The following is a 25,992-nucleotide window of genomic DNA, read 5'->3' on the forward strand; positions in this document are numbered from 1 at the left end:
ATTATCCACCCTTGAGGGAGAGTAACTAAACTTAATGAAAACATCTTATTTATGGCTACTTTATTTTATTTTATTTTATTTGATGAAAGGAAGTAAATCAATAAATACCACAACTTTGAAGACACATTGTAGTGGTATTTACTTACTGAGAGTGTTATGTAACACAGTATTTATTTTCTTGTGTTTATATTTCTCTGTTCAGTTCATCTGGCAACAAGCTAAATAGCAATGAGCTTCTTGTGCTGTGAAATGGCAATGAAACAACTTACTTCAAAGACAAAAGCAGCTGTATATTCAGAATATTTCATTGTATATATTAAGGATAAATCACAATTTTTAAGCCATCATGAGAGGAAGGTTTAGGACTGGAAGAGGTTTTTGGTTTTGTTTATTATTTTGTTTTAAATACTTTTCCCTGAGAATTTCATCTTAGACGGAGGCAGACATTTTAAAGACAACTTGTCAAAATATGGTTCTAGTACTGGTCATTAAATTTCGTGTCTCCTTTAGAAACACTATTCAGGTGACCCAGTCTTTCATGGACACTTAATCACTATAATGGCCCAGGAGTTATCTGGCTAGAGGTCAACCAAAACCCATGCTTTCTTTTTTTCTTTAAACTGTGCATTTTATAAAACATCTAATCATATGTTTAGAAAACTAAATTGCCAAACGTATCAAGATATGATATTTTTTGTCCACGTGGGACATGATTCTGTAAGTTTGTTAGCACTGCCATCTATTAGACCTCTTAAGGCCATGTGCCTTAAAAAGAGAAAAAAGCTACCGAGTACAAATTAGTCAGTGAGAACGTGACCAATATCAGTAGAAAGAATCTGAATCTTTAACCACGTGTGCTCATGAGCTTTTGTCTCATACACATGGAAAGTGGCCCTGTATGAAACACAAGCTTTCGAGCTTAATGTCTGCATCATTATCCAGAGCTTAATTATTCAGTTGGTTTTAAGTATTTTTTTTTTTATTTTAAGGCACATGTGATAACCCTGAGAAGTGAGTCGTTAAAAATGGATATTCTCTTCGATTCCCCAGATACATTTCCTCACCAGTGGTATTTCTTGATAAAATTTTGCATTGTGTTTGATGCCTTGTTCGCAAGGACAACCAGGAGATTTTATCAAATAATTTCCTGAATAAATATTCCCCTAATCTTCAAGCCCAGAAACTTCATGTAAAAGGAAATAAGAATAGTTTGTCTTGACTCGCTCTTGGTGAAAGATACTCTTCTTTCCTTAGAAGTTCTCACAAACACTTGTTTCATAATCTGATCCAGAGTTTCTCTGAGGATCAATGTTCAACTTAGCAATATGGAGTTTCTGAACTCTTCCTCATTTTTGCAAATCTGCATATTTGCCTAGTTTTCTGGTATCACTCCACACTCTTACCCTTTATCAAGACTTTCAAACTTTTTCTCTGCTCTATTCAAATCTCCATTTCCTTCTCTCCTCATTCTCAGCAGATGGCTTTCCTGGTTATAGAGAAAGTAGAAGCCACTAGACAAAAACACACCTCTTCCTAATGTTAAAACATCAAAAACCGGGACCAACAAAATCCACCCCTGCCCCTCTCATCCTGTTGTAACTGAAGAGATGTTCCCCTTCCTTTCTATTTCCTACATTTGCGTTCTAATCCATTCTCTATCATCTTCTCGGGAACTGAATACAACTATTTCCCTCTATTTTGTATTTTAAATTTTTTGCTTTCTTGAATGGATCATTCTCATCAGCTTAAACTCAGATGTCTCCTATTTAAAAGGAAAATAAAGGAAAATCTCTAATTCAACGTCTAGTATTCATTTTACCTCTCCCCTTCTCTTCACAGTAAAGTTCCCAAAACACATGTCATCTATCTTCTCTATACGATCTGACAATTTCTATCAAATCCCACAGCAACACTGCTTCTCTTCCTCTTTTCTTAGATTCCCACACAAACCTCCTTTATCATCCTGCTATCACAAGCTACGTAGATGTCTATAAAATTGTTCTTAAAACATACTCACCTTTTCTTCTATTCGATCTTTTGGAAAAAAAACTATACACACATTAAACACACATATCCCTTTCATTGCTTTCTTTTCTAGCAGATTTTAGACTGTGAGGTTCAGATACCTCTTAGAATCTGATGAAAGTGATGGACCTTTCATTAATCCCACCCAACTAAGTCTTGTACACCTCTATGAGGTCATATTATCTCATGTCAACATTTCAAGAAGAATATATGATTCATGTTCTAAGATTACTTTATACATATCTGAAACCACAAATATTTTAATGGACACTGTTTCCTATAACTTCTTATGGAGTTATTGTGAACCTCTCTTTCACTATGGTTTGGACTATTTATATTATAAAGGATCACACCTGCTATCCTTCACAACTTCTATTAAAATTTTTTTATTGTAAAGCCTTGATTGTGCTGGAGATACTTTGTCTTTCAAAGTCATGCAGTCCTATTGGAAGAGAATTTGAGGAACATCTCCCAAACTATTCATTTCCATATTCAAGCTTAGAAACATCACTGATACATTCCAGATGTTTGCCAACCTCTATCATTCATTCCTGCATGAATCGATGAAAGTGAATAGTGTTATGAACTGTGTTTGTGTCCCCCCTAAATTCACATGTTGAAACTCTACACCCCAAAAGTGATGGTCTTAGGAGGTGGGGCCTTTGGGAGGTCATTAGTATTAGATGAGGTCATAAGGTGGAACCCTCATGAATAGGATTAGTGCCCTTATATTAAGAGTCATGAAAGATTGCTTCTTCTGCTCTGCCCTCCACCATGTGAAGACACAACAAGAAGTCTGTAGTCAACAATCCAGAAGGGGCTCTCATCAGAACCCGGCAGTGCTGGTGCCCTGACCTCAGACTCCCAGGTTCCAGAACTGTGAGACATAAATGTTTGCTGTTTATAAGCCACTTAGTTCATGGTATTTTGTTATAGCAGCCCAAACTGGCTAAGACAAAAACCAATGATTTGTAAAGATAATTTCTTTTTCTTGCCTTTGACTTGATTCTGGTAATCATTTCTAGGTATATTCATATCCACATGCACGTGCACACATGCGTGCATACAAACACACACAGACACACAGAGATATCTTTAGCTGAGTTCTGTGAACTCTTGATGAAATGCGGACTGGTCATTTTGGTAAAAGAGTCCTTTGTAAGAGAGAACTGCCATAAGATAAATAAATTATTGAGGTAATTATATCTGTGAAAACACAACCTAATTGCTATTTATTACTAGATGGTGGGATTAGTTTTCACAAGTTACCAGCTCATACACACATATGTACTTATGGACAAATTCATACTATCATTAACAACAGAATCTGGCTTTAACATATAGTCTCAGTTATAATGAACAGCACACTTGGGCTTAGGATGAAATATTGAATATAAGACACAAACAGTCATTTTCTCTCTATTTCAAAAATTAAGACAATGTCAAAATTTATAAATATCCTTAGATGCCCATTTACTTAGAGGACCTTGTGCTAGCAACTGACATTTATAATATAAGTAGTCCAAACAAAAATAATCAAATTAAATGGGCAAAAGAATATATACAATTTATACTTTGACTCATATTTATTATCAATCTGTCAATCATTGGTTAAGTTAGTTAAAAATAAACTGTACTAATATTAAGGATTGCTTAAATATTATTTTAGTCTTTTAGAGACATTTGAACATGAAAAAATTTCAATTTGTGGCTATAGTTCATAGCTATCATTATTTTTAAAGTTCACTGTTTTTCTAATTATCAACAAACCTTTTCTATCTCTTTTTAAAAATTATACCAATTAAAGTGTCTTCCAACTTCTTCATAAAAAAATCATGTATATTAATTACATGTCTATCTACAAAGCTCAGCAACTAATCCCACAAACAATGAATAATGCAACATGAACTTTTTATTAATGCAACATCTGAAACCTAACCGGTAATCCAAACCAGACTTCTTAATTTTAAAGCACTTGAATAAAAAGTAGCTATGATACCTTAATTATTTCTTCAGTTCCAATTAATTCAGGAAAGAGGTCAAGTTCTACAAAATTAAAAACAAAATTATTAACATTTTTATTCAATGATTTCAGCCTTATGGGTCAACCGTTGGATGAAAGAGGGAAAAGGGAAAAGAAAGACTGTTAGTTTGGAAAATACCCAAAATAAAAATTGCCCAAAATAAAAATTTCGAATTTCAGTTTTCAAGACTACTGAATGTTACATAACACAACACTACATAAACGTACAGTAAACTGCACTCAAAACCTTCATCTCTATCCTCCACTCCAACTCCCTTCCCTATTCTCACCCTAACTGTGATTGAAGCTCAGAAGGGAGAAGGGGACAGTGAGGCTGATATTACTGGGGGTAAAGAAACCCAAGTAATTTTTCATCAGTGTAGACTTACTTTCATTCTTAGCATGGCTGATAAAAGCATAGTTGGGAAAATGCCAGGGGAGAATTGATGGATTTATTTTCGTATTCAACTACTTATTCCTCAAGGTCCACTTCTGACTGAAGCTCAAGTAGGTCTTTTTATTCTTCAGATTTGGCCTCATACGTATTTGTACACAGGGTACTGCACCAGATAAAAGGAAGAATGTTTTCCAGCAGGTCCAGCCTGGACTGGCAGCAGGAAGGACTGACCGGGGTTAGCCCCACACCTTCTTCCCAGGGATACTCAACTAATGCCATCTATGCGAGGAATATAATGACCAGGATCATTTAAGTCTGATTTTCCCAACTGGCTAGAATCAGCGTATTTCTAGTCCCTGGCTATCTCAATCCTAAAACAAGACCCGTCAGTAAATGTTAGGAAAGATAAGGAGCTGGTTCCCTCTCTCCAACAAGGAATGTAGCCCCACTGCCAAATTACTGAGGAGCTCGAGGACCACTTTTCCTCACTCTTCATCCAAGCTGCATCAGGAAGATGGGAGACAGGGTAACTGTGAGGGCTTGAGCATTATTACAAAGATGCCCTTCTTATGCCTATTATTTTAGAGAATCTCATTCCATCTCCGAAGTTTATGCTCTTCACTATCCTACAGCTGCTTATATTCTATTTTTTATGCCTCTATAGATCCTCAAAGGAAATGCATAGTCTATAGAATTTTCAAAGGCATAACTGAACTAACATTAAATAATTATCACATCCAGGCCTGTTTTACAATATAGACTTTCTTGAGTTTATTTTTATGATAAAATTTCTAGGTATTAAGAAATGTAAAACTATAAAATATAGTTATGTGCCCGAATTCTATTTAGACAAGAACTCAAGTAAAACATAGAAGTAAGCCCAGGCCCCATGAAGATTTAGATAAAATTAATACTCTTGACTATTTAATTATTTTAAAGTTACTTACCCTGAATAATTTTCGATGCTATAAAAATGAAAATATTCATGGGAAACAATCATAGTCTTAAATCTTAACTCTCAATTATTATTTTTTTCTTGTTAAAAGAAGGAATTTGAAAATTTTCATTTGGATCATTAGTGTTCTCCTTTTTCTATTTTTGTCTCTGTGAAACCCCTTCCCACCCCGTTTTTCATGCTCTTTATTCTTTATATTTTTAAATGAAAGTGATTTCAATAGTCTGAAACTGTGTCTCTATAACCTCCAAGGAAACCAGTATATGTGAATTTTAAAATGGGTGGCAACTAAACTGTGAGAGAGAAATAAAAAAACCTTTAATATGATTTTTAAAAAACTACAATTAGAGAAGTTCATGCATGTAAAAATCTCCCATTTCGGCATGTAAAACAATACATAATTTTATGTATCCTTATGTATCCTTTTCATGTACTTTTAAAATACTTTAACATTAATAAGGGCAAATCATAATTAAATGCCTGTTAAGTGATATATATATATCATACAGATTTTTCTCTGTTAAGAGGCTACCGAAAAACATCTCAGTGAGAGTCCATTCTCTTCAACGTTCTTACAGAAGTGTTTTTAAAAACTGGTCTAACTTCACCTAACTTTATACTTTTAATGAGCAAAGATAATTCTCTTATTTATTGTCAGGGTTGGGGTGGGGTGTATATAATTATTACATTGAGGACTGATTTTCTTTTCTTTCAGTACTCTCTGTGTGTATTGCATTTGATTAATTTTTATCGTTTGACCAGAGCATAACTTAACTGTATAGATTATGTTTCCTATTAAGTTAAAATACATAATTCTACTCAATCATATCCTCTAACGAGTATCAGGATCAGTGAGTTCTACTATAACTGGCTTTGCTGTTTACCGCAATAAGAAGCAAGAAGTTTCCTTTGGGCCCCTTCAGGCCCTAGGGGCAGAACCTATGGGTCCAAGCAGCGCTTTGACCCTTCTTTATTTCATGGCACACTCATGGGTGAATATAGCACCCAAGTATGGGTGCCTTCGTGTTGGTACGTAAAAACCCACTTTGAAGGATCTTCATTTTGGTTTCCTACTAGACTCAGATCATTTGCATTGACCGAAATCCTGGGGTTGCCCAGGAGCACGTTAATAGCCCTGCCCAAAATAATCTAGAAGTGTTTTGCTGAGCCTCTTCAGAACAATTTTGAAATAAAATAATTTTGAAAGGTTGTTTCTATCTCCCTGGAGAATCCGAGCCATAATCCTGGTCTGAGAGCTCATAGCACTCAAGGTCTAGTGCTGCTGATTGGCATGAGGTCTCAGAATGGGTACACTTTGGCCTGTTGTTTTCTTGCAAATAATAACTAATGTTTTAGTGGCCACTGGTCTGACTCAGGCACATATATTAAACAGATAAAAAATTATACTGGTTTACAGAATCTTCTCACTTCATCAAAACAGACTCCATGAAGGATACAAAAAGTCCGATAGTGAAGACTGTCAATATATTTTTTTGACTGAACACTTAAAATTCACATTTATGTGATAATAGAACAAAACCTATTGGTTCGTTCTGGTTTTGTTTTGAGGCACATGCAATGTTAGATTTTCTAAAAGAGCATGTTAGTCACACGTTAACATTCCATAACACAGAAAAGCAACACTGATGTAGGTTGGCAAGCAAGGCTTATTTAATTGTTTGAAGGTTTTAAGCCAAGTTTCACAGTGCAAAAAGGCAAAAGCAATGTCAACTGCAATCTCTTTGAAGTGTGATTTTTAAATATCATTATATAATAACTCCTGTAGTGTAGTATGGTACAGGCTGAATAAGGACAATATATAGTGATTTAACAAAGACAATTGTTATACAAATGAAAAGCACACAATACAGGAAAATGTGTTGACCTAATTCACCATGCATTTAACACATATAATTATCAAGGCCCTAAAACATGTACTTAAATAATGTCCTCTATAACCATTTCATAATTAGATCTACATTATAGAAACGAGCATTAGTTTAGTTACAACCAAATAAAAAAGAAATAATTCTAAAAAAGTTTTTAAAAAGAATATCCATTTTGTTTAACCTTAAAAAGGTTTCCTCGACAAATTTAAATTGTTTCTGGACATGAGTTTATGCATATATCTTAAAATAGCGATTTATAATAAATTTAATGGACACTAATTTATGGTGATACTGTTGTACACAACAACAAATGTAATTAAAATGCATTTTAAGTGATAAATTGTGATAAATTAATCAAATTAGCCAAAGTTAAATGCACAATTTGGAAGATTGAGTTTTCCTTCACAGATATTGATTAGAATATTTAAAATCTGTGACTGAAGGAATGAGGGCAATTATAAGTGATCTCCTTCATTCCTTTTAAACAAAAGCAACAAACAGTACAGTATTTAGGAAACAGCTTACCCAAAATAATAGAATAATTCAATAGGGTACATTACAATGTTACTAAGGTAATGAAACAACATGATTAACAGGATGAAATGGTACTAATAAAAACCATGAAATAAGCAGCAAACTCAAAAGCCACTTACATCTATATTAGCCACATAAATCATAAAATTTACAAATCTTGTAGGTACCATCACACTAAACCACAGGATAGTACTGCTGTCAAGACTTTTACTGTGATATATTTACCAAAGAAACAATCTTTAAGGTAATGTAATTTCAATGATGAACTGAAAATATATGGGCTGAAATGCCATCGTAGTCTTCACAATCAGAAAGAATGAGTTCTAAGAAAGAACTAATATTTTTTTTATCAAAATAGGAAGAGCCCAAACTTTGGGTAAATCGGTTTTAGACAAAGGACTTTTTGGTAGAAATAAACTAAGTTTTTAACCCTTGGCTTTTAAGAGTAATATCATACTAAAATATCAAATCAAATACCATCTTTTACCAAAACATGTACAAAATGCTCTAAGGGACTGGGATATCCATGGAGATTAAATGATGTGTCCAAGCTAGCACCTCATTAGTTCAATGGTGTCCCGATCCTTTGAACAAATAGAAATTAAGTTATAATATGTATTATTTTGTACAAATGGTGTAAGTGCTACAAATGATACAAGTACATTATACTTTGTGCCAGTATAGACTCAGTCTAAAAGGATCACTCAGAAATCACCTCTGTAGAAAATAGACATTTGATCTGTTTTTCCATATGCAATAAGCTTCTCTCTCAAAAATAAAAAACAAAAAAATTCAGAAAGTCTAAACTTTTAGCATAGTGGCTAGAGTAAGAAAGTGTACAACATAAATAGCTAAAATTATTTTTTGTAAACTCCTGGGAAATTTTTTTATGTTCAGAAATTAGAGTGGTATAATCAAACCAAGATAGTAAAGTTAAGTGAATGCATTCAATATATTAGAGGAGATTTTTATATATCACATTTAAACAATTCACATATGATATTGGCCAACATGGTCAATGGTGCACTGCTACTGATGTCATTTTGGGCGTGGATCAATATGGGGAACTTTGGTGAAGGATGACATTCAATGGAGGGGCATGATATGGTACAGTGAAACCACGGTCAGTTAATTTGATACTCACCTTTCAATAAGACTTAGAGCTCACATTCCATTTAAAACAACCCTGCTTTTGAAAAATAATGCTAAATAAAAGCAATAGGAAAGATGGTTATACCCAGGACATGAGGCAGATTATAAGAAATATTATTAAATAATGATTTTGCCATCATGAAAGTAGTAATATTCATTAGCCATCAATGCTCTAACTTGGGAAATATCTTGGCAAGTTTTGTAGCCTGTGGTTTGGAAGGATCCATAATCTAACATCTAACGCTCTGACATATATTCTTTAACTTAAAAGTTCAACTAATGAGAACAACTATGATGAGGTCATCAATGAATGAGCCTGTAACAGATTAAAGCCCTGCTACAGCATAGAGACCACAAAGGCAAATCAACAGACATCAGTTTTCCTTCCATATGTAAAAGTAAAATACGCTACAATTAATATCACTTGTAACCATCGCCATTAAAAACTTGTGAAAATTTCAGTGAGTAGCCTCATGATAGGGATGAGCAAAGAATATTGACATTTGTGTATGTATGTATGTTTGCATATATTTATGAACATGCATGTGCATGATGTGTATGCATATATATATGCACACACATATATGTACATATATAATTCCATTCTATCATCACTTTAAAAATGCTTATACTAACAAAAGGAAGGCTTTAATTTAGTTATGTAAATTTGTAAATTGTCAAATTATGATGGTCAGCACTTCATTCAATTATTGCATATGCCTTGAGATCAAAGATTTTCCTGTAATACTTAGAGAAGATGCATGCAAATGAAATACAATTAGAAACAACTTTTTTGTTTGCTTTTATGGAATAATACTGGCAAATCTAAGAGGAAAGCTCCCCCTCCCCCACCAAATTACAAAAAGTAGATTAAAATATCTAAGATAAACTTTTGAGATGCTTTGTATAGATATTTCAAAGTACCTCACATGATTCTTGAATCACGTATATACTTACTACAAAATGCTTTGGGGGCTGAAAGAGGAAATAAACACAAATGAAACCAACTCTTTATTTTCCAAAATCAAAGACTTTATATTTACTTAGCTATTTTCATTTGGTGGCCAGTACAGACGTTACCATAGGTTTTGCTGTTCTTATTTTACAAATAGAAAACTTCAATATTAAGAATAAATTTACTTATTGTGCTGCACCATATCTGCTACATGAAAAATGAGTTCCATGCTTTACAAAATTACCTGATGATCCAGACTAAAAAGGAAATCATTTTGCCTTTTGGCCAAAAGAATATAAAGTCAGAGAGAAAGCACCAATGCATTCAGAAATTAAACTAGGCCTCGTTTATTTAGATAAGGCATATCAGGGGGTCACTTACCAGGGTCATTGGAAGGCATGTCCACAATCAGCTGGTCGCTGTATTTTCCATATAAGCCATTAGTGCATATGGCTACTATTTGAAGAACATAACTCATATTGGGTAGTAAATTATTAAGAATAGCACCCTAAAAGAAAGGTGGCAGTAATTGTACAAATGTATTATTCTCATAGGAGTACTAACATGCTAGACATCGGTGCTTAGAAAAGATTTTCTCATTTGTCAATAGAAAAATTTGTATTTTATTAGCCTGAGAAAAAATTCTATGCAATGTTGTTAAGTTGAACTTGTGATATTTGTGAATTAGGGAGATACTGGAAAACTACACTTTTTTTTTCTTTTACAAATCAGATCTAGTATTAGAAAATTTCGTATTTTAAATATTTATTTAAAATTTCTATGTAAATAGAATTATTATCTTCACATCATTATGGAGTGAAAAATAGTATATTCTCATAAATCCCTCAACTTTCTCAATTCATAGTGTCTTTGTTCTAGACATCTGAATTAAAAAGTTGTTACAAATCTCATTATTTTGTTTATATAATATTCAACACCAGCTTTTGTTTAAATGCAGGTTCCTAGGGCTTGAGTGACACCCCAGTGAGTGTCTGTATTCAGAGTTCAAGGTCTTGGACCTACACTGGGGGCTTTCTTGAGGGGTTTTCTCAGCTATACCTCAATACCTCCCTTCCAGGGCAAAGCTTAATACTGAGATGTTCAGGTCACAGAAGGAATCTGTACTTTATTTTCTTTAATTCTTGTGCATGGGTGGGGAGCAAGAGGACATGGATCCTTTACTAAGGATTACCTGCCTCATGTCCCCAGAGTTCTATCTCAATTGACTTCACATCTGTTACTTGGAAATTTTTTTTTTTTTTGGCGGTACGCGGGCCTCTCACTGTTGTGGCCCCTCCTGTTGCGGAGCACAGGCTCTGGACACGCAGGCCCAGCAGCCATGGCTCACGGGCCCAGCCGCTCCGCGGCATGTGGGATCTTCCCGGACCGGGGCATGAACCCCTGTCCCCTGCATCGGCAGGCGGACTCTCAACCACTGCGCCACCAGGGAAGTTCTGTTACTTGGAAATTTGATGCAAAGAAAAGGACTTTCAAGACCCCTACTCTATTCCCTACTCTATTTCCCTTGTGCTGATTCAGTATGATGGGGAAACAACATACGACGGTATCAGAGCGCTGACATTCCAGGCCCAGTTCTTTCCCCAACGGTGAGAGCATAAAGTATTTAACTGTTCTTTGAGTCCTTTTCTTTGTAAAGAGAGGCTGCACTAGATGATCTCCAGTTCTAAGTCTTCCATAAGTGTCTACTCTACAATGTTGCTGTTGGCAAAGCTGTGGTCTCCACGTAATTCAAAACATTAGTAAGAACCTAGTGTCAACCACTGTAAGTTCTGACATAGTTAAATATAGCTTCTGTGTCCCCTTCACCCCACTAGAGAGCTTCATACAAAGTCTAAAGTCACGAAAGGCAACAATATACAATCATTTTAAGCTCTTACCCTAAAAATTAAACTACAGTACATGAAACAATTGATTTTATAGTTACCAAGTCTTGATAGCCATCTGTCAAAAACTCATGCTTGGTTTGGTCTTCTCCCTCTAACTGCTGGTACAGAACTGCGAATTTCTCAATCATGGTATCATAAACTACTCGAGGTCTCTCCCACGTAACAAGAAGGCTGGTATAATTCTCTGGGTCAGCTTGAACATTTTCTGGTTCTGAACTACAAACTTCAGAGAAAAAAAAAGTACAGTTATCGATACAACTGTCACCCTCTAGGATTTCAACAAGTGAAACATATTCTGTGAACATTTTTGTTGTATTTTAATAAAGGGTAAAAAGTTACACTTTCCCACTGTGGCACTTTTGTTCATGCCATTTCCTGTATCTGAGATACTTCTTCCTTCCTTCTGTGAATGAAAAATATTGCCTGCCATATCAGTAAACAAAGGATGTTGCAGCCGTCAAGCCATCACATTACAGCTGCCCCAACAGTGCCCCCTGAGGAAACTCAGGATGACAGTGTACAGGAAACTGACCCCAGACAGCTGAGGTGCATATCAAAGGAATGATTTCAGTGAGCCCAGACTCGTGCATCCTCCGATACATAGAAAAATGCTAACTTCCTTAACTTGAGATACCTGGTTTTCTTGAATTAACAGTAGGTAATCTTTTGATGTTCTGACTTCCTGGTCTTTGTTGCAAAAACTCCTATATATCCTGGCTCCCCCTTTGCCTCTTCGGAGCAGTCCCTCAGAGTGATCTGAGAGTCCTGTCTCCTGGGCTTGAAGTGCTTAGAATGTCTGCCGAATAAAACATAACGCTCAACTTTTAGGTTGTGCATTTTTTTTCAGTCGACACCTCCTATCTCTATCTGTTGACGTCTGATCTTCCCACTCAGGAAATGTCTTGATCAAGCGCAACCTTCTCTGTCATGCATGCTTCGATCTCTGCTGAAGTGATCGCTGTCTTTTTCAATTGTCTGTTTTGTTTTACCACTATTATTTCATTGCATTATTATTCATTATTATTTCATTGCATTATTATTTATTGCATTATTATTATTTCATTGCATTTCATTGCATGTCTTAACTCCTTTAGTAGATTATAAACATAAGAACCAGAGCTTCATATTTCTGTATTGCCCAGAACACTGTCTTGAATATATCTGGCATACTGATTCATTTTCAAAAATAAAGGAACAAAGTATATCTTCAAGTTTATGGTGTCTTTATTACACTTGTTGGGTACCTGACAAATATGCTTAGCTCAGGATGAGGAGAATTTCAATGATAAAAGACGGTCTATTATCAGACGTTTTATTGTTTGAAAATCCTTAAACTAATTAAAAATTCCCTATGACAGAAAACCAGAGAAGAACTAAAACTATTATTTCAATATTTTTCAGACCTGCTGACAAAAATCCCACTTTGGCATCATAAATAGATTAAGCAATTAATTTCAGGGAATTAGAAGATTTGTTTGTCTTAGCTGAAAAAATATACTGGAACTCATTCAGGGACTTCTTAAAATGAATTGAAACCCATGCTGGGAATCATGCCAAAAATGTAGTCCCATCAGAAAGGAAACTCTGATACTTTCTGAAATACATTCATAATGTGATAATTTGGACTAACTGTGAGGATAAAAATGACAAAATTCATGATACTGTGCTAATAAAGCAAAGTAATGAATATAATCTCTTCATAGGCCAGATAGATTTGCAAAAGAGAGGGAGAGAAAGGTCCCTAAGGCCAAAGATTATGCTCGCAGAGCATATTATGCTCACAGAATCCAGGCTTTGCTTTAAAGGGATACCAGAAGTTACAAACCACTAGACGAGACCACGCAGTTTACTTAAGTCAACCAATCATTGCTACTGCCAAAACTATTTCCAGGACCCAACGAAAACATGCAAGCAGCAGCATCAGAATATGACCAAAAAGCCTTTTTGTCTCTCTCAGTCTGCAGTTTTTCTCGTGAACATGGGAGGGCACCCAAAACTAACAATTGACCTTATAAATTGAAACAAATTTTATTACAGTATTTAATAACAGATATTTTGGCATATGTACGCTATGCTAGCAATGGTATATGAATGATTCAGAGAAATATAAATATATATAAACATAAATATATATACACATATACTCTTTAAATCAATATATGAATAACTTTGTATGAGTTAGAGACAGAAGTTTTCACTGTTAAAACTATATACCATTTTTTGTTTATCGAGGATGTAGGGTGGGGTGTTCCTTTGGGAACAAGAGGACAATTCTTCCGTTATCAAAACCACGAATTCAGAATAAGAAAATGTATTCTAATTCAGGTCTAGACTCCATCATCGTTACTCTATCTAGTGACAATTCTATTAGTGTCCGCCAGATGGCAGAAGACCACCAAAGCATCTCAGAAGTAAGCTGCTAACAAACTATACAGGTGGAGGAACAGGACTGCCTCAGCCTAGATTCTGATGAATCCCAAGTCTGTTTTTAAAAGACGGAAAGTGATTCTGGTCAATATCATTTGCAGATTTTGCTCAAAAATCACTCCCACTTTGTACAGAGTGAGAATGACTTAAAGTGAACTATCTCTTCCTCAAAGATGAAACTATCTTAAATGCATTAGAGTTTTATGCATGTACATGAAACATAAAACTCTGAGAAACTGAGAAAAACATAAAATTATTAGCTGCAAAATACCCAAAGGACTACTTCCTAAATAGTGCAGGCAATTTTGGTCAGACGTCTATGTTTATCTTGCCTTAATAGTAGAAATCAGTGGGTACTTCATCAGCATTAATATAAAGTAGGAATCTGAAAAGAAATTCACATTTCCTTGCCACCAGGTTTTCATTCCTTTGTTTTCTTCTTTACACTTCTGTGAAAGCTTATTAGTAATTTGTTTAAGAGTTTAAATTTACATTGTAATTAGAAATTTATTTTTAAAACATTCCTTTTGCTTATCGATAATCAGAGCTTAGTAATATGTTATAAAGCTGCCGCTGAATCTTATCTTTAGATGCTGAAATACAGAATTCTATGGAAAAAAGATATATACTTTAGAATGTATTCAAGAGAAAGACCAGTACTTCCGTATATAGTCTGTGACCTTGCCAAAGGGTTGCCCTTCTATAAGGTAGGATGGGATCTTTTAAATAACAATCTAGTTAATTTTATATACACTACTTGGTGTTCAGACATAAAGCTGCGTAATGACTATGGAATAAGTTATTAATTTGCACTAAGTTTTCATTATATTTTGTATTGAAAATAGTTTATCTTATTAGAAGGACATACACTCCATAAAGCTCATTATCTGGATTGAAAATCAAGAAGTGTCTTCCAGATCAACATATATTCAGACACCAAATACAAGCTACCAATAAATGTAATAAAATAGTAACAAAAATATAATTTCCTTGATTATGGGGAGTTCACAACTACAATATGTTGAGGTCCCATTTCCTTCCTTAGGAATGAATCGCATGCCCTGGTTCCTTTCTACAAGCTACACGTGACCTGGATCACAGTTACTGATCCTTTAAGGAACACTGGCCAAGGAGGAGGAGAATCGGGTTTCTGCAAGCTTGTGGCTATGAGCCAGGCTGTGACAAATCTGGAGTCCACGTCGAGTCACACAGAATACAAGTAAGCGCTTCAGTTCACATGCAAGGGATCCTCACATATAAAGAATGGGAATGTGGTCTCCATTTTAAGGGAGTGGTAAGTGTTCTTACTTAAAAACTTATTTTTAACATTCAGTTCTCATCTACTTGGTTCCAGGTGCTCTTGGACATACAAATAAAGACGGTGTCATCCCTGCCTATAGGAAACTCACTCCTCTAATCCTTAAATTTAGTAAGGTATTAAATGTAATGGGTGCTTCTAGTTTCCAAATCCTAGACTCCATTTACAGAGGAATGCAAAATAATCTTTAAAAAATTCTGCCATTTAGATCAAATTAGGTTGTGCTTTTCAAAAGTACACGTTTTTCTCACTAAAAGTTGTAAAAGCTTCACACACTTAGGTCACACGAAGTCCTTTCCCTTCTCATCACTTAAATGACTGGATCTGGAGAGTGAACACCTCCTACATAGGAACGCGTATGCCTTGCAGAGCAAATTGCAAAAGAGTAATAGGCAAAGCGCTGAGTGTCATGAGGAAAAAGGAAAAGAAGTGGGAAAAGAAAAGGAAGTCAATGAAGGAAAAGCACAAAGGAGGAGAACATGACACCTCTTTTCCTATGACATGTCTCGTGATTGGCTAATCACGAAAGTCGGTGCCGATGGTCGAGGGCAGGAGATAGGAGTTTTCTTCTGCCTTTGCTGTTCTATGTGCCCATCCTGGGAGAAGGGACACATGCCCTAAGGGAGAAGGCCCAGTCTTACTTCCACGGATTATGAGTAAAAATGTAGATGGAAGTGAAAAGACAGCGTGGTGATTCTTGGGGAGTGGCAGAGAAAACGCCACTAGGTTTTTACCCAGTACTTCCCATTGTTTGAGGTTTGGTCCAGTTTAACACAGCCCGTGGCAAAAGTACTTCCGTGAATGCGCACTGATAAATCCACCACATCCTCGTGTGAGGTTTATGAGCCGCATTTTAAAAAGTATTGAGACAGGGAATTTGATGACTACCACGTGAGGAACTTGAAGACTGACAGACTCAGAAGACAATCAATATTAAGGTTGTGATTTCCCCTCACGGAGTAGCAGATCTTAATAAGATGAATGTAAAGATTGCCACAAATGTTAAAAATAACTAGAAATGATCTATCACTGCTTTGCACTTCTCAATGATTATATGCCATTCCCTTTAAATAACCAAAAGAAATTTTTCGAATTCTACCTAATTCAGTCAATCTTCTCTAGGAACACACAGTAATTTCGTCAACAGTTCAATTTGTAACATATAATCTTCCATGAAGTAAATAATCTCCACGTCACTTTTCTGCAGATGGTTAGAGCACAGAGTTAATGTACATGTGACCTTAATGAATGCTATTTACAACGACTGACCTTCAGGAAGGTAGGTCTACTGATGCATAATGCATCATGACATTTTTCAGGAAATTACAGAAAATTTCTCATAGCTCAAATACAACACTAAGCTATGAAGACACTCTTTTCATGCTACCCTGCCTGGAAAAGCATTTTATATTTTATGGTTTTTTTTTAAAAAGTTTGCATTAAATAATATTACAATGCTAGCAAATGAGATTTAAAGTGCATTTATAATTCTACTTAACAAACAAAAGCCTTAAGCATGGAAAACTTGAATAGCACGCCGTACTAGTGAGAACTTGCCCCATTCTATATATACAAATATATAAATGCATACACACACATATATACATGAGTGTATACATACACACAAACACATACACTACAGTAATAGGAGCTATGGGTCTGGAACATATTATGTTCAAGGGAATGGACTGCTTTGCAAACTTTAGTTCATTTAAACCTCACAACAACCCTACAAGGTGGCCATTTTGAACTCACATTTTATAGGTGAGGAAACTGAGCTCAGAGAAATTAAATAACTTGACAATTTTTATATAACGAATAAGTGTTTGCACTGCGGTTTGAAACCAGAAGTCGACTGGGCTTTAAAAGACCCAGCTCTTTCCTACTGTGCGTCAGGAGGCCCCTGCTTCTAGGTGGAGAGCCTTGCTAGTGGGATAAGAGGGCAGCAGGGAGGCATCTGTTGCCTGGAAGGCAGGGGGCAAACCTGGACTTCACCTCCTCTACACACACATTATGTCTGTATGGTTACTGACACGTATTTCTCATTAACTAAGAGACAGCTGGTACTAACTCCTTCAAGATCAGATGATTCCATTAAATTCTGTGATTCTTAGAAGAGCCACCGCCCATTCCTTGAAGCCAAAAATAAATGCCTTTTAATAAATGGCAACGCTAGGTAAAAATGCAAAAATAGAGGACTGAAGTTCTGGTAAAATATGGATTCATTCACAAACATTGAGTGCATTTTCCTATGAATGCAAAAATGAATAAGGCTTGATTTCTACCCTCAAAAAGTTTGCATGGATATGCAGACCTCTCATGGGTTTTGCAATTACTTATAATGTATTGATATTTTGCAAAATATGTTTTTCTACAATGCATTTACCAAGAGCAGAATTCTAACAATTTTCATGCCACCTCTTACTTTTCTCATGGTCAAAATGAGGATGTTCGATATTTATAATAGCAAAATATAGAAATATAATCTGAATGTCCCAAACTGAGAAACTGATTTAATAAGTTGCTATGACTACACAATGGAATAGTACATAAAATTAAGAATGTGATTAATGATATATTTACATCATTAAGTAAAGCAAAATCAATAAACAGATAAGTGTGGTACAGCCTGATTTTTGTGAGATACAATAATATAGTTTTAATTTAAGAGACAGACCTAGAAGGATATTCCTCAAAATCCTCATAGCAGTTATCTCTGGGTAATGACAGTATAAGGCATTTTTATTTTCTCCTGTGTGCTTATCTATATTTTCTCCTTTTTTACAACGCTCATGTAATAAAAACATTTTCAGACTAAATTTAATAAAGATTAAATCCTGAAAATAAATGCAATCCTCAGTTCTTATTTTCAAATTCAGTTCGAGAAAGTAGAAGGGCAATAGTGTATTAAGGGAAAAAAAAATCACAGGAATATGCACATGGAAAATACGTGCTTGGTGAATGCAAATACTCATAATGGAAAATGCAAGAATTCAATTGTCCTAGTTTTTGAAAAGAGCCGATACTATGTTTAAAAAAGTTTCACGTCATTAAAGTCATCAGTTTTTATTATAAAATTATGTAAGCATAAATTATGTTCCCTTATAAAGCATAGTGGAGAGAGCTTTGAAAGTCTGTAGAATTAGGAAGACCTGGGTTCAAATACTGACTCCAGCCTTTTACAGTTCCACGAACTTGGGTGAGCCACTCAGTATCAGCTTCCCAAACTATAAAATGAGGAAAATACGGCCAATGCTTGTTTGAACACACTGGTCTATTACTGTTTTTGTTATTATTATTTTTAGCCTTCATCCCTTAACTGTGAAAAACAACAATGATGTACATTAAAACGGAAGGGTTTACGTAAGGGTTTACATGTTAAATGATGCAAGAGGCACCCATTGAGCATAGCCTGCCATATTTTTATTATATATGCAAATGGATTTTTTCAGTCATTTGGTGACTATTTGATGAATGAGAGCTTTACTTTAGCCCAGCAAAGGAGGTAAAGTGATAAAAGACTTAGTTACTTCCTTCTTGGAGCTCAGACGGTGGTGGGGGACAGATAAGTAAACAGACAATATCCTACAATGGCAACTGCTAAGAAGTGTGGCTGCCCAGCGTAGAGGAACTCCAGACGAGCATCATTCATCTTGCACCCTATGGGCACGGCACCTTCACGAGGGCACAGTCCTGTGCCCCCGGGCCAGAGCCAGGCTTGGTAGGGGTGGAGGTAGAGTCAGAGATGGCTCCCCAGTGGAGGCAATGGTCTACCTGAGTCTTGAAGAACAAGGAGGAGACCAGCAGGGAAGAACATGCAACCTGGGAGAGTGTGGTCTGCCCCCTTCAGGGACCTCATAGAGGTCGGGATGAGGGAAGGAAGTTGGCCAGGGATGGGTAAGCACCGAGGCCAGTAAGTGCTGAATAGGACCTACCATGTAATGACAAACTGTTTGGATTTTATTCTAAAAGCAATGGGAGCCACTGAAGGGTTTTAATAAAGTATAACTAACAAAAGTACATGACCAAAAAATCGTATTTATTTACTTTGTGATTTGGTCATTTGCATTTCGGAAAAGGAGATGGGTAAATCTGTTTCTTTTTTCTAATCAACTGTGTATTATTTACCAGACAGGAAGTTTTAGTATTTACTATTTTTGGTAGAAATATAATTAAATGTCCTCACTTTGGGGCAATTTAATTTGAAACAATGTCACATTAAGTGCAGCTATTCATCACTGTTGTCTTGTGCTCTGTCGTTGTTAAAGGATAAACAATTCCCAAAAATATCACATTGAAACAATAAAAACATGCTGTTTTAATGCCCAACCTTCAAAAGCAGACAATTATTGAATTAATATTATACACGGCCAAAAATTCATTGCAGGACGGGGATCAAAGAAGACCATGTACTTGGAAAGGTTTTCAGTGCCCAGAGCAAAGGCCACTTCAACTCTTTCTTTCATGAACCAGTGCACCCTCAGTGTGAACTGAAAAGAACAAGTCAGTAGATGCAACTGATTGTGTCCTCTGGACACTTTCAAAGGCTTCTGACTGCTGTGTCAGCTTCAAAAGACTCCAGAGACTTTCCCTCCTCTCCATCGCCTGGACTTGACAAGGACAAACTTCTTTTCTTTCAAAGAAAGAAACTGGGGGAAAGACTCACTTTTTATTCATTAATAATTCAGTGCCTTTGGTTTCAATCCTTACTAGGTACTAGGCTTCTCTGGGAGCTGCCAGCACAAGGATGAGTACTTATTTAAAACCCAAATCACACATCAAGACTCAGGTCAAATGTGGTTCTCCCACCGAGATTCCCTAGTCATCCCAACCAGAAGTGATCTCCCCAAGCTCTGAACACCTCACCCCTTATTCATCCCTCTCTTATAGCTGTTAGCTCAGGCAAATGACACAAAGAATGTGGAGGTGTGTATGTGACTTTGCCACCTATTACTATGTATTTTAGAAAAGTTACTTTCCTTACTGAATCTGTGTCTCTTGTCTGCAAAATGGGGTTATTCATGTTGGAAAGACAGATATTTTTAATTGCCATTTTATAAAAATGGCAACTGAGATTCAGAGAAGTTAAAGTGCTTACCTAAAGCTACAAGGCTATAATCAAAATATTTCCAAAAATCAAAGCCTTGTATATTTTCCACTATACCACAATTACCTCCTACAAAATTATGTTTCAATACACACCTGCTTCATGAATCTCTTCCTTTCCAGTATATGAGGAAAACACCTGCCTGGAGAACTTGTACTGTTGTTCTCGAAAATTATTTTGTAAGTAGTCCATCAGCATGACATAACCAGACTGTTGCATTGTAAGAACTTCACAAAAAACAGCCAGCTGGAAAGAAGATAATTTAACATATAATAACACATAATTTAACTGTGTATCTGCTTCAAAGGCATATCGGCAAGTGCATTAAAATAGATATTCTATAGTAAAGCTTAGAAAATAATGCTTTCAAAATTGCTTCAAATTACTTCATTTGTGTGAATTTCCAAGATTACCTGGCTTTCAGAGATGCTAACTGTATCTTTAAAAACAACCCAGTCAACGGTGTCTGTGCAGGGAGGAGATGTCAGGGAGCCATTGTAAGTGTAATACTTGTCAGTTGAGTTTGGTAGAAGGTTCAGCAATGTGAATGGATCCAACACAGCCTGTTTCCCTACAAAGGAATCACACACATCTCAGCTGAAATCCCAACAGTGGAACTTAGCTGCTCAAAGCTCCTATGAAACAAAGACATATGCTTTGGTATGTATTTAATCAGAACTGAAATTTTAAGAACATTTTAGATTTATTTCAAAAATGGTGATAAAACTGGCGTATTCTAAATTTTCTTGCATATATCCCTACATAGTGCTAGATGCTTTATCATTACATGGGCAAGATGCTGGAGAGATTATTTTTACCTATGAAAGATATTCAGAAATCATACGGCCATCTGAATAGATACAGTAAAACCATTTGATAGGATTTAATACCAATTTGTGTAAAAGAAAAACAAAACCTTATTCTGATGAAGATATCTTCAAAAGTCTATAATAAACATCATATTTAAAAATGACTTATTGAAAGTTTTTCCCTTAGAGATGAAGAATGAGACAAGGAATCCTTCTACAATACCACCATTTTTATCTAACATTGAACTGGAGGACTGGGACCATTTATTTACTTTATTTATTTACAATAAGGTATGAAAAAGAAAAAAAGAGTCATGAAGATGGGGCAGGAAAAAATGATGTCATCATAATTTTCAAATAACTCAGCTGAGCATGTGAGATATTGAAAATAATTTACAGACTATTAGAACTAATAAGTGTGTTTAGCAAAGTCACTGCATGCAACACCAATATATAAAACTTAATTGTACTTCTATTAACTGGTAACAAACAATAGAAAATGAAATTTCAAACAATATAACATGATAGCAACAAATATCAAATACAAGTAAATCTAACAAGTGATGTGTAAAACATCTACACTGAAAATTTAAAAACTTTGAGAGAATTAGATAAAACCTTAAAATGGTGGGAAACATGTTAACGGGAAGATTCAGTATTGTGAAGATGTTAATTTTCCCCAAGTTGTTTTATGGAGTCAATGACATCTTAATCAAAATTCCAGATGGGTTGGTGTTGGGGGGTGTGTGTGTGTGTTTGTGTGTGTATTAAATGACATTCTGTTTTTAAAATTTAAATGTAACCACAAAAAATGTTAAGACAATCTTGAGCAATAACAAAGGTAGGGATACCAAGTAGGAAGACCTACTATATAAGGCCATAGAAATCACGATAGTGAGATATTTATGCAAAGATGGAGAACTATGGAAGAAAATAAAGAGTCCAGACACACACATATATGGTTACATGATTTAAGACAGAAAAATTACTATGTAATGAATGATTAACCTTTTCAATATGCACTGCTGTGTCAACTGGATATCCTTATAGAAAAACATGAGTCTTTATTCCCTACTTCACACCGTAAGCACAAATCAGTGCTAAATAGAGTGTGGATCTAGATGTGAACAGACTAATAAGGCTTTTAGAGGAAAACATAGAAAATTATCTCCATAACGTTAGGGTAGGTTGAGATTTCTTAAATAGCATGCAAAAAGTGTTCTTCACAAAGGGAAAAATGATGTACATGATACTCAGGATCTCTTTATCAATAGTCACCATTAAGAGAGTAAAAAGGCAGGACAAAGAGTAGAAAATATATTTCAGATTTTATATATATAATAAAAATATTGATTTATTCCTGCTATATTTACAAAGATATATAACTTGTATCGAGAATAGAGAATTCCTACAAAAAATTGGTAGACCTTTCCTAAGTGTTCCATCTAGTCTTAGAACCTTGAAACAACCCAGCTAAATCCATCTCCTTGAAGAGTCCCATTTTTGATCTTGCATCTTTCCAACAGCACTTACCAATGGCACTGCCTTGGCCATTTTGCTCTTTGTGTACCAGTCCTCACTCATATGGGCAGCAATCTGCTTACCAGTGAGATCTGTGTTTAACTTATTTTAACTTATCTGTGTTTAACTACCCAGTCCAGTACATGTCCTCTGCTCTGTCTTGTAGATTTAGGTCATTAAGAAATAGTCCCTGGGCTTCCCTGGTGGCACAGTGGTTGGGAGTCCGCCTGCCGATGCAGGGGACACGGGTTCGTGCCCCGGTCCGGGAAGATCCCACATGCCGCGGAGCGCCTGGGCCCGTGAGCCGTGGCCGCTGGGCCTGCGCGTCCAGAGCCTGTGCTCCACAACGGGAGAGGCCACAACAGTGAGAGGCCCGCGTACCGGGAAAAAAAAAAAAAAGAAATAGTCCCTGATGCCAATTTAATCTAGCCTAAGTGAGATGGTACAGTACAGAGTAGCAGTATACGAATTATCTGGGGAGCATTAAAAAAAAATCAATGTCCCAGACCCCACCCTAGGCTGTTTCAATTTAAATCTCTAGTAGTGGGACCTGAGCATCTATATTTATTTTTAGGCTATAATTTTAGGTGCACCTACATTTTTTAAAAGACCAACCCCAGGTGATTCAAACATGCAGCCAGAGTTGAAAACCTTAAGTAGAGTAAAGCTTTTGCAAGATTTTAGTCTTCTTGAACCCCAAATTCCTCATTACAAAATGAAATAACTGGACCGGATGATTTTTTTTTTTAACATCTTAACTGGAGTATAATTGCTTTACATTGTTGTGTTAGTTTCTGCTGTATAACAAAGTGCATCAGCTATACATATACATATATCCCTATATCCCCTCCCTCTTGCGTCTCCCTCCCACCCTCCCTATCCCACCCCTCTAGATGGTCACAAAGCACCGAGCTGATCTCCCTGTGCTATGCAGCTGCTTCCCACTAGCTATCTATTTTACATTTTGGACCAGATGATCTTAATAGTGTATTACGGCTCTAAATGAAATGAAGATTGGACACATCCAGAAAGCCTCAAGGAAAAAAACTATTTCCATTTAAAAGTTAGTTATTGAATGTTACTTTTTTCTGCAATACAGAAACTTCTTCAGGAAGAAAGAAGCCTGCTAATAAAGTTATAGATAACTGCTTCCAGTCTGCATTTAAGACTAAATCTTAGAAGTAAAAACCTATTGACAGAATTGATAGTGTCATGTAGATACAACCTAAGTCGTTTTAATCCATTAGAAAATTCAAGTTACATTAGGTTTAATGGGTTAATTAGTAACTTCTAAAAGTATGTCTTCCTCTCCTCCAATGTCAAGACAAGATTATTTAGAATTCAGACTCAGATTCAAGTTCTCAGAAACTAAGGAAACTATTTTGAACATGTGAATATTTTTCCATTTTCAGATTTATGTTTTTGATATTTAGAAAATTTGTGATTAAATAACCTCTTTTTAAATCATCAATGGACTACAATTCTTCCTTTTTCTGATGAAAAAACTTATCTTACAAATGTTCCATGGAAATGTGGACGTAGAGAATACTAATTAAGTAAGGAGCCAGAAACTGACTCACTGCTACATTAGGTGGGAAATTAAAAACCAGGAGACCTAGAAGCCAGAAAAGGAAAAACAGAAGATTTGAACAGGGATGGTGAAATAGATAACTGTCGTGAAATTGGAGAAGAAATTAAAGGGGAAATAATTAAGAGCAATGGAAAGAATCAGAAGAAAGTTTTCAATTCCTCCTTCCCTCATCTCAGTATAGAATCCATTCTTCCTTCAACGGCACTTCAATACCACTTATCTAGTCTCTGTTATGGACACGTTAACTATTTTGTACCTTATTTTTTTTTGTTATGTACGTACATGTCCTAAGTTTCTTTCTGATATCACAAGACTTTACAATTACAGTAGTATTTTCCAATTGCACCATCATCTTATGAGAAAACTGGACTAAGGTGGGGTTTTTTTGTGGCTTGCAAAAACATGCACCTCATCTGAATGACCTCACTATTACTAACACAAGAGAGAATCACACCTGAGCCAACACTGCTCTATTTGTGATCAGTCATTCACTCAGTGATCCTCTTCCTTTGAACATGAATTAATGGTTAACAAACCAATCAGATCCTCCTTCCTGGGAGGCTGATAGTAGGAGGTGGAAAGATGAGGAGGGTGAGAGACAAGGAGATAAAGACAAAGACCATGGTCAGGCCCAATGCAAGGAAAGAACCATTAAATACTTAAAACCAACTCTTATCACTTAGGACAATGAGACTTAGGATGGGGCCACATCAACACTGCCCGTGAGGATTTCACTATACAAATTCCTGGCCTGCATTTGTGATTAGGAAAGCACCACAAATCATTCTGATGAGAACTCCCATTTGAGAATCACTGATGATTTACCTGGGGTGTGTCTCCTTCTTGCAACTTGAAGGATTTCGACTAACAGTTTTTCCTTTTGTGGACTCTGCTTAGGGAATATTAATGCATTATCTCTGATTGCTGCAACCGCACCCTCCCTCACCACTCCACAGGAGCGCAATGTCTAACACAGAGTAGGTGTGATGGAAGGAAGGAAAAGAAAAGAAGGTGAGAAAGAGGGAAGGAAAGAGAAATGGGTTTGTCTCTTAGAGAGGAATATAGGAAATGAGCAACCAGCCCACACCATAATAAGGCAGACTTCACAATCTGAATGATGGTTGAACAGTGGTGATTTTTTTGTGTCACTCACATTATATGGAGAATATGTGGCAGGATTTTAGCCGCATATTCTCCATATAATGTGAGTTTAGCTGCAGTTCCTGAGCCACTGTCTAAAGACGAGCACTGCCTTCAAGTTCCCAGCAGCAATGGCTGGCAGCCAACGTTGGGAAACCTACCGTTTATGGGGCGCCAGGGGTTTTGCTAGACTCTGAAATAGGACTAAATTTAATCCAAGAATTCTCAAACATTTAACTTTG

At 35.9% G+C, this 25,992-nt stretch overlaps 1 protein-coding gene across 4 annotated transcripts in view; it reads right to left on the minus strand.

Moving 5' to 3' along the window:
• The window catches only part of PTPRZ1 (protein tyrosine phosphatase receptor type Z1), a 164,331-nt gene that overhangs the window by 42,657 nt on the left and 95,682 nt on the right, over positions 1 to 25,992 (minus strand). For all 4 annotated transcript variants that reach the window (XM_030857657.2, XM_030857656.2, XM_030857659.2 and 1 more), the window contains exons 7-11: positions 21,103 to 21,260; positions 20,785 to 20,935; positions 11,876 to 12,060; positions 10,312 to 10,438; positions 4,025 to 4,071 (exon numbers count right to left, since the gene is read on the minus strand). In XM_030857657.2, coding sequence (XP_030713517.2) covers positions 4,025 to 4,071; positions 10,312 to 10,438; positions 11,876 to 12,060; positions 20,785 to 20,935; positions 21,103 to 21,260 — 668 coding nt within the window. The remainder of the gene's footprint in view (positions 1 to 4,024; positions 4,072 to 10,311; positions 10,439 to 11,875; positions 12,061 to 20,784; positions 20,936 to 21,102; positions 21,261 to 25,992) is intronic.

The sequence above is a fragment of the Globicephala melas genome, chromosome 9, assembly GCF_963455315.2.
Source record: "Globicephala melas chromosome 9, mGloMel1.2, whole genome shotgun sequence".
NCBI classification, from domain to species: domain Eukaryota; kingdom Metazoa; phylum Chordata; class Mammalia; order Artiodactyla; family Delphinidae; genus Globicephala; species Globicephala melas.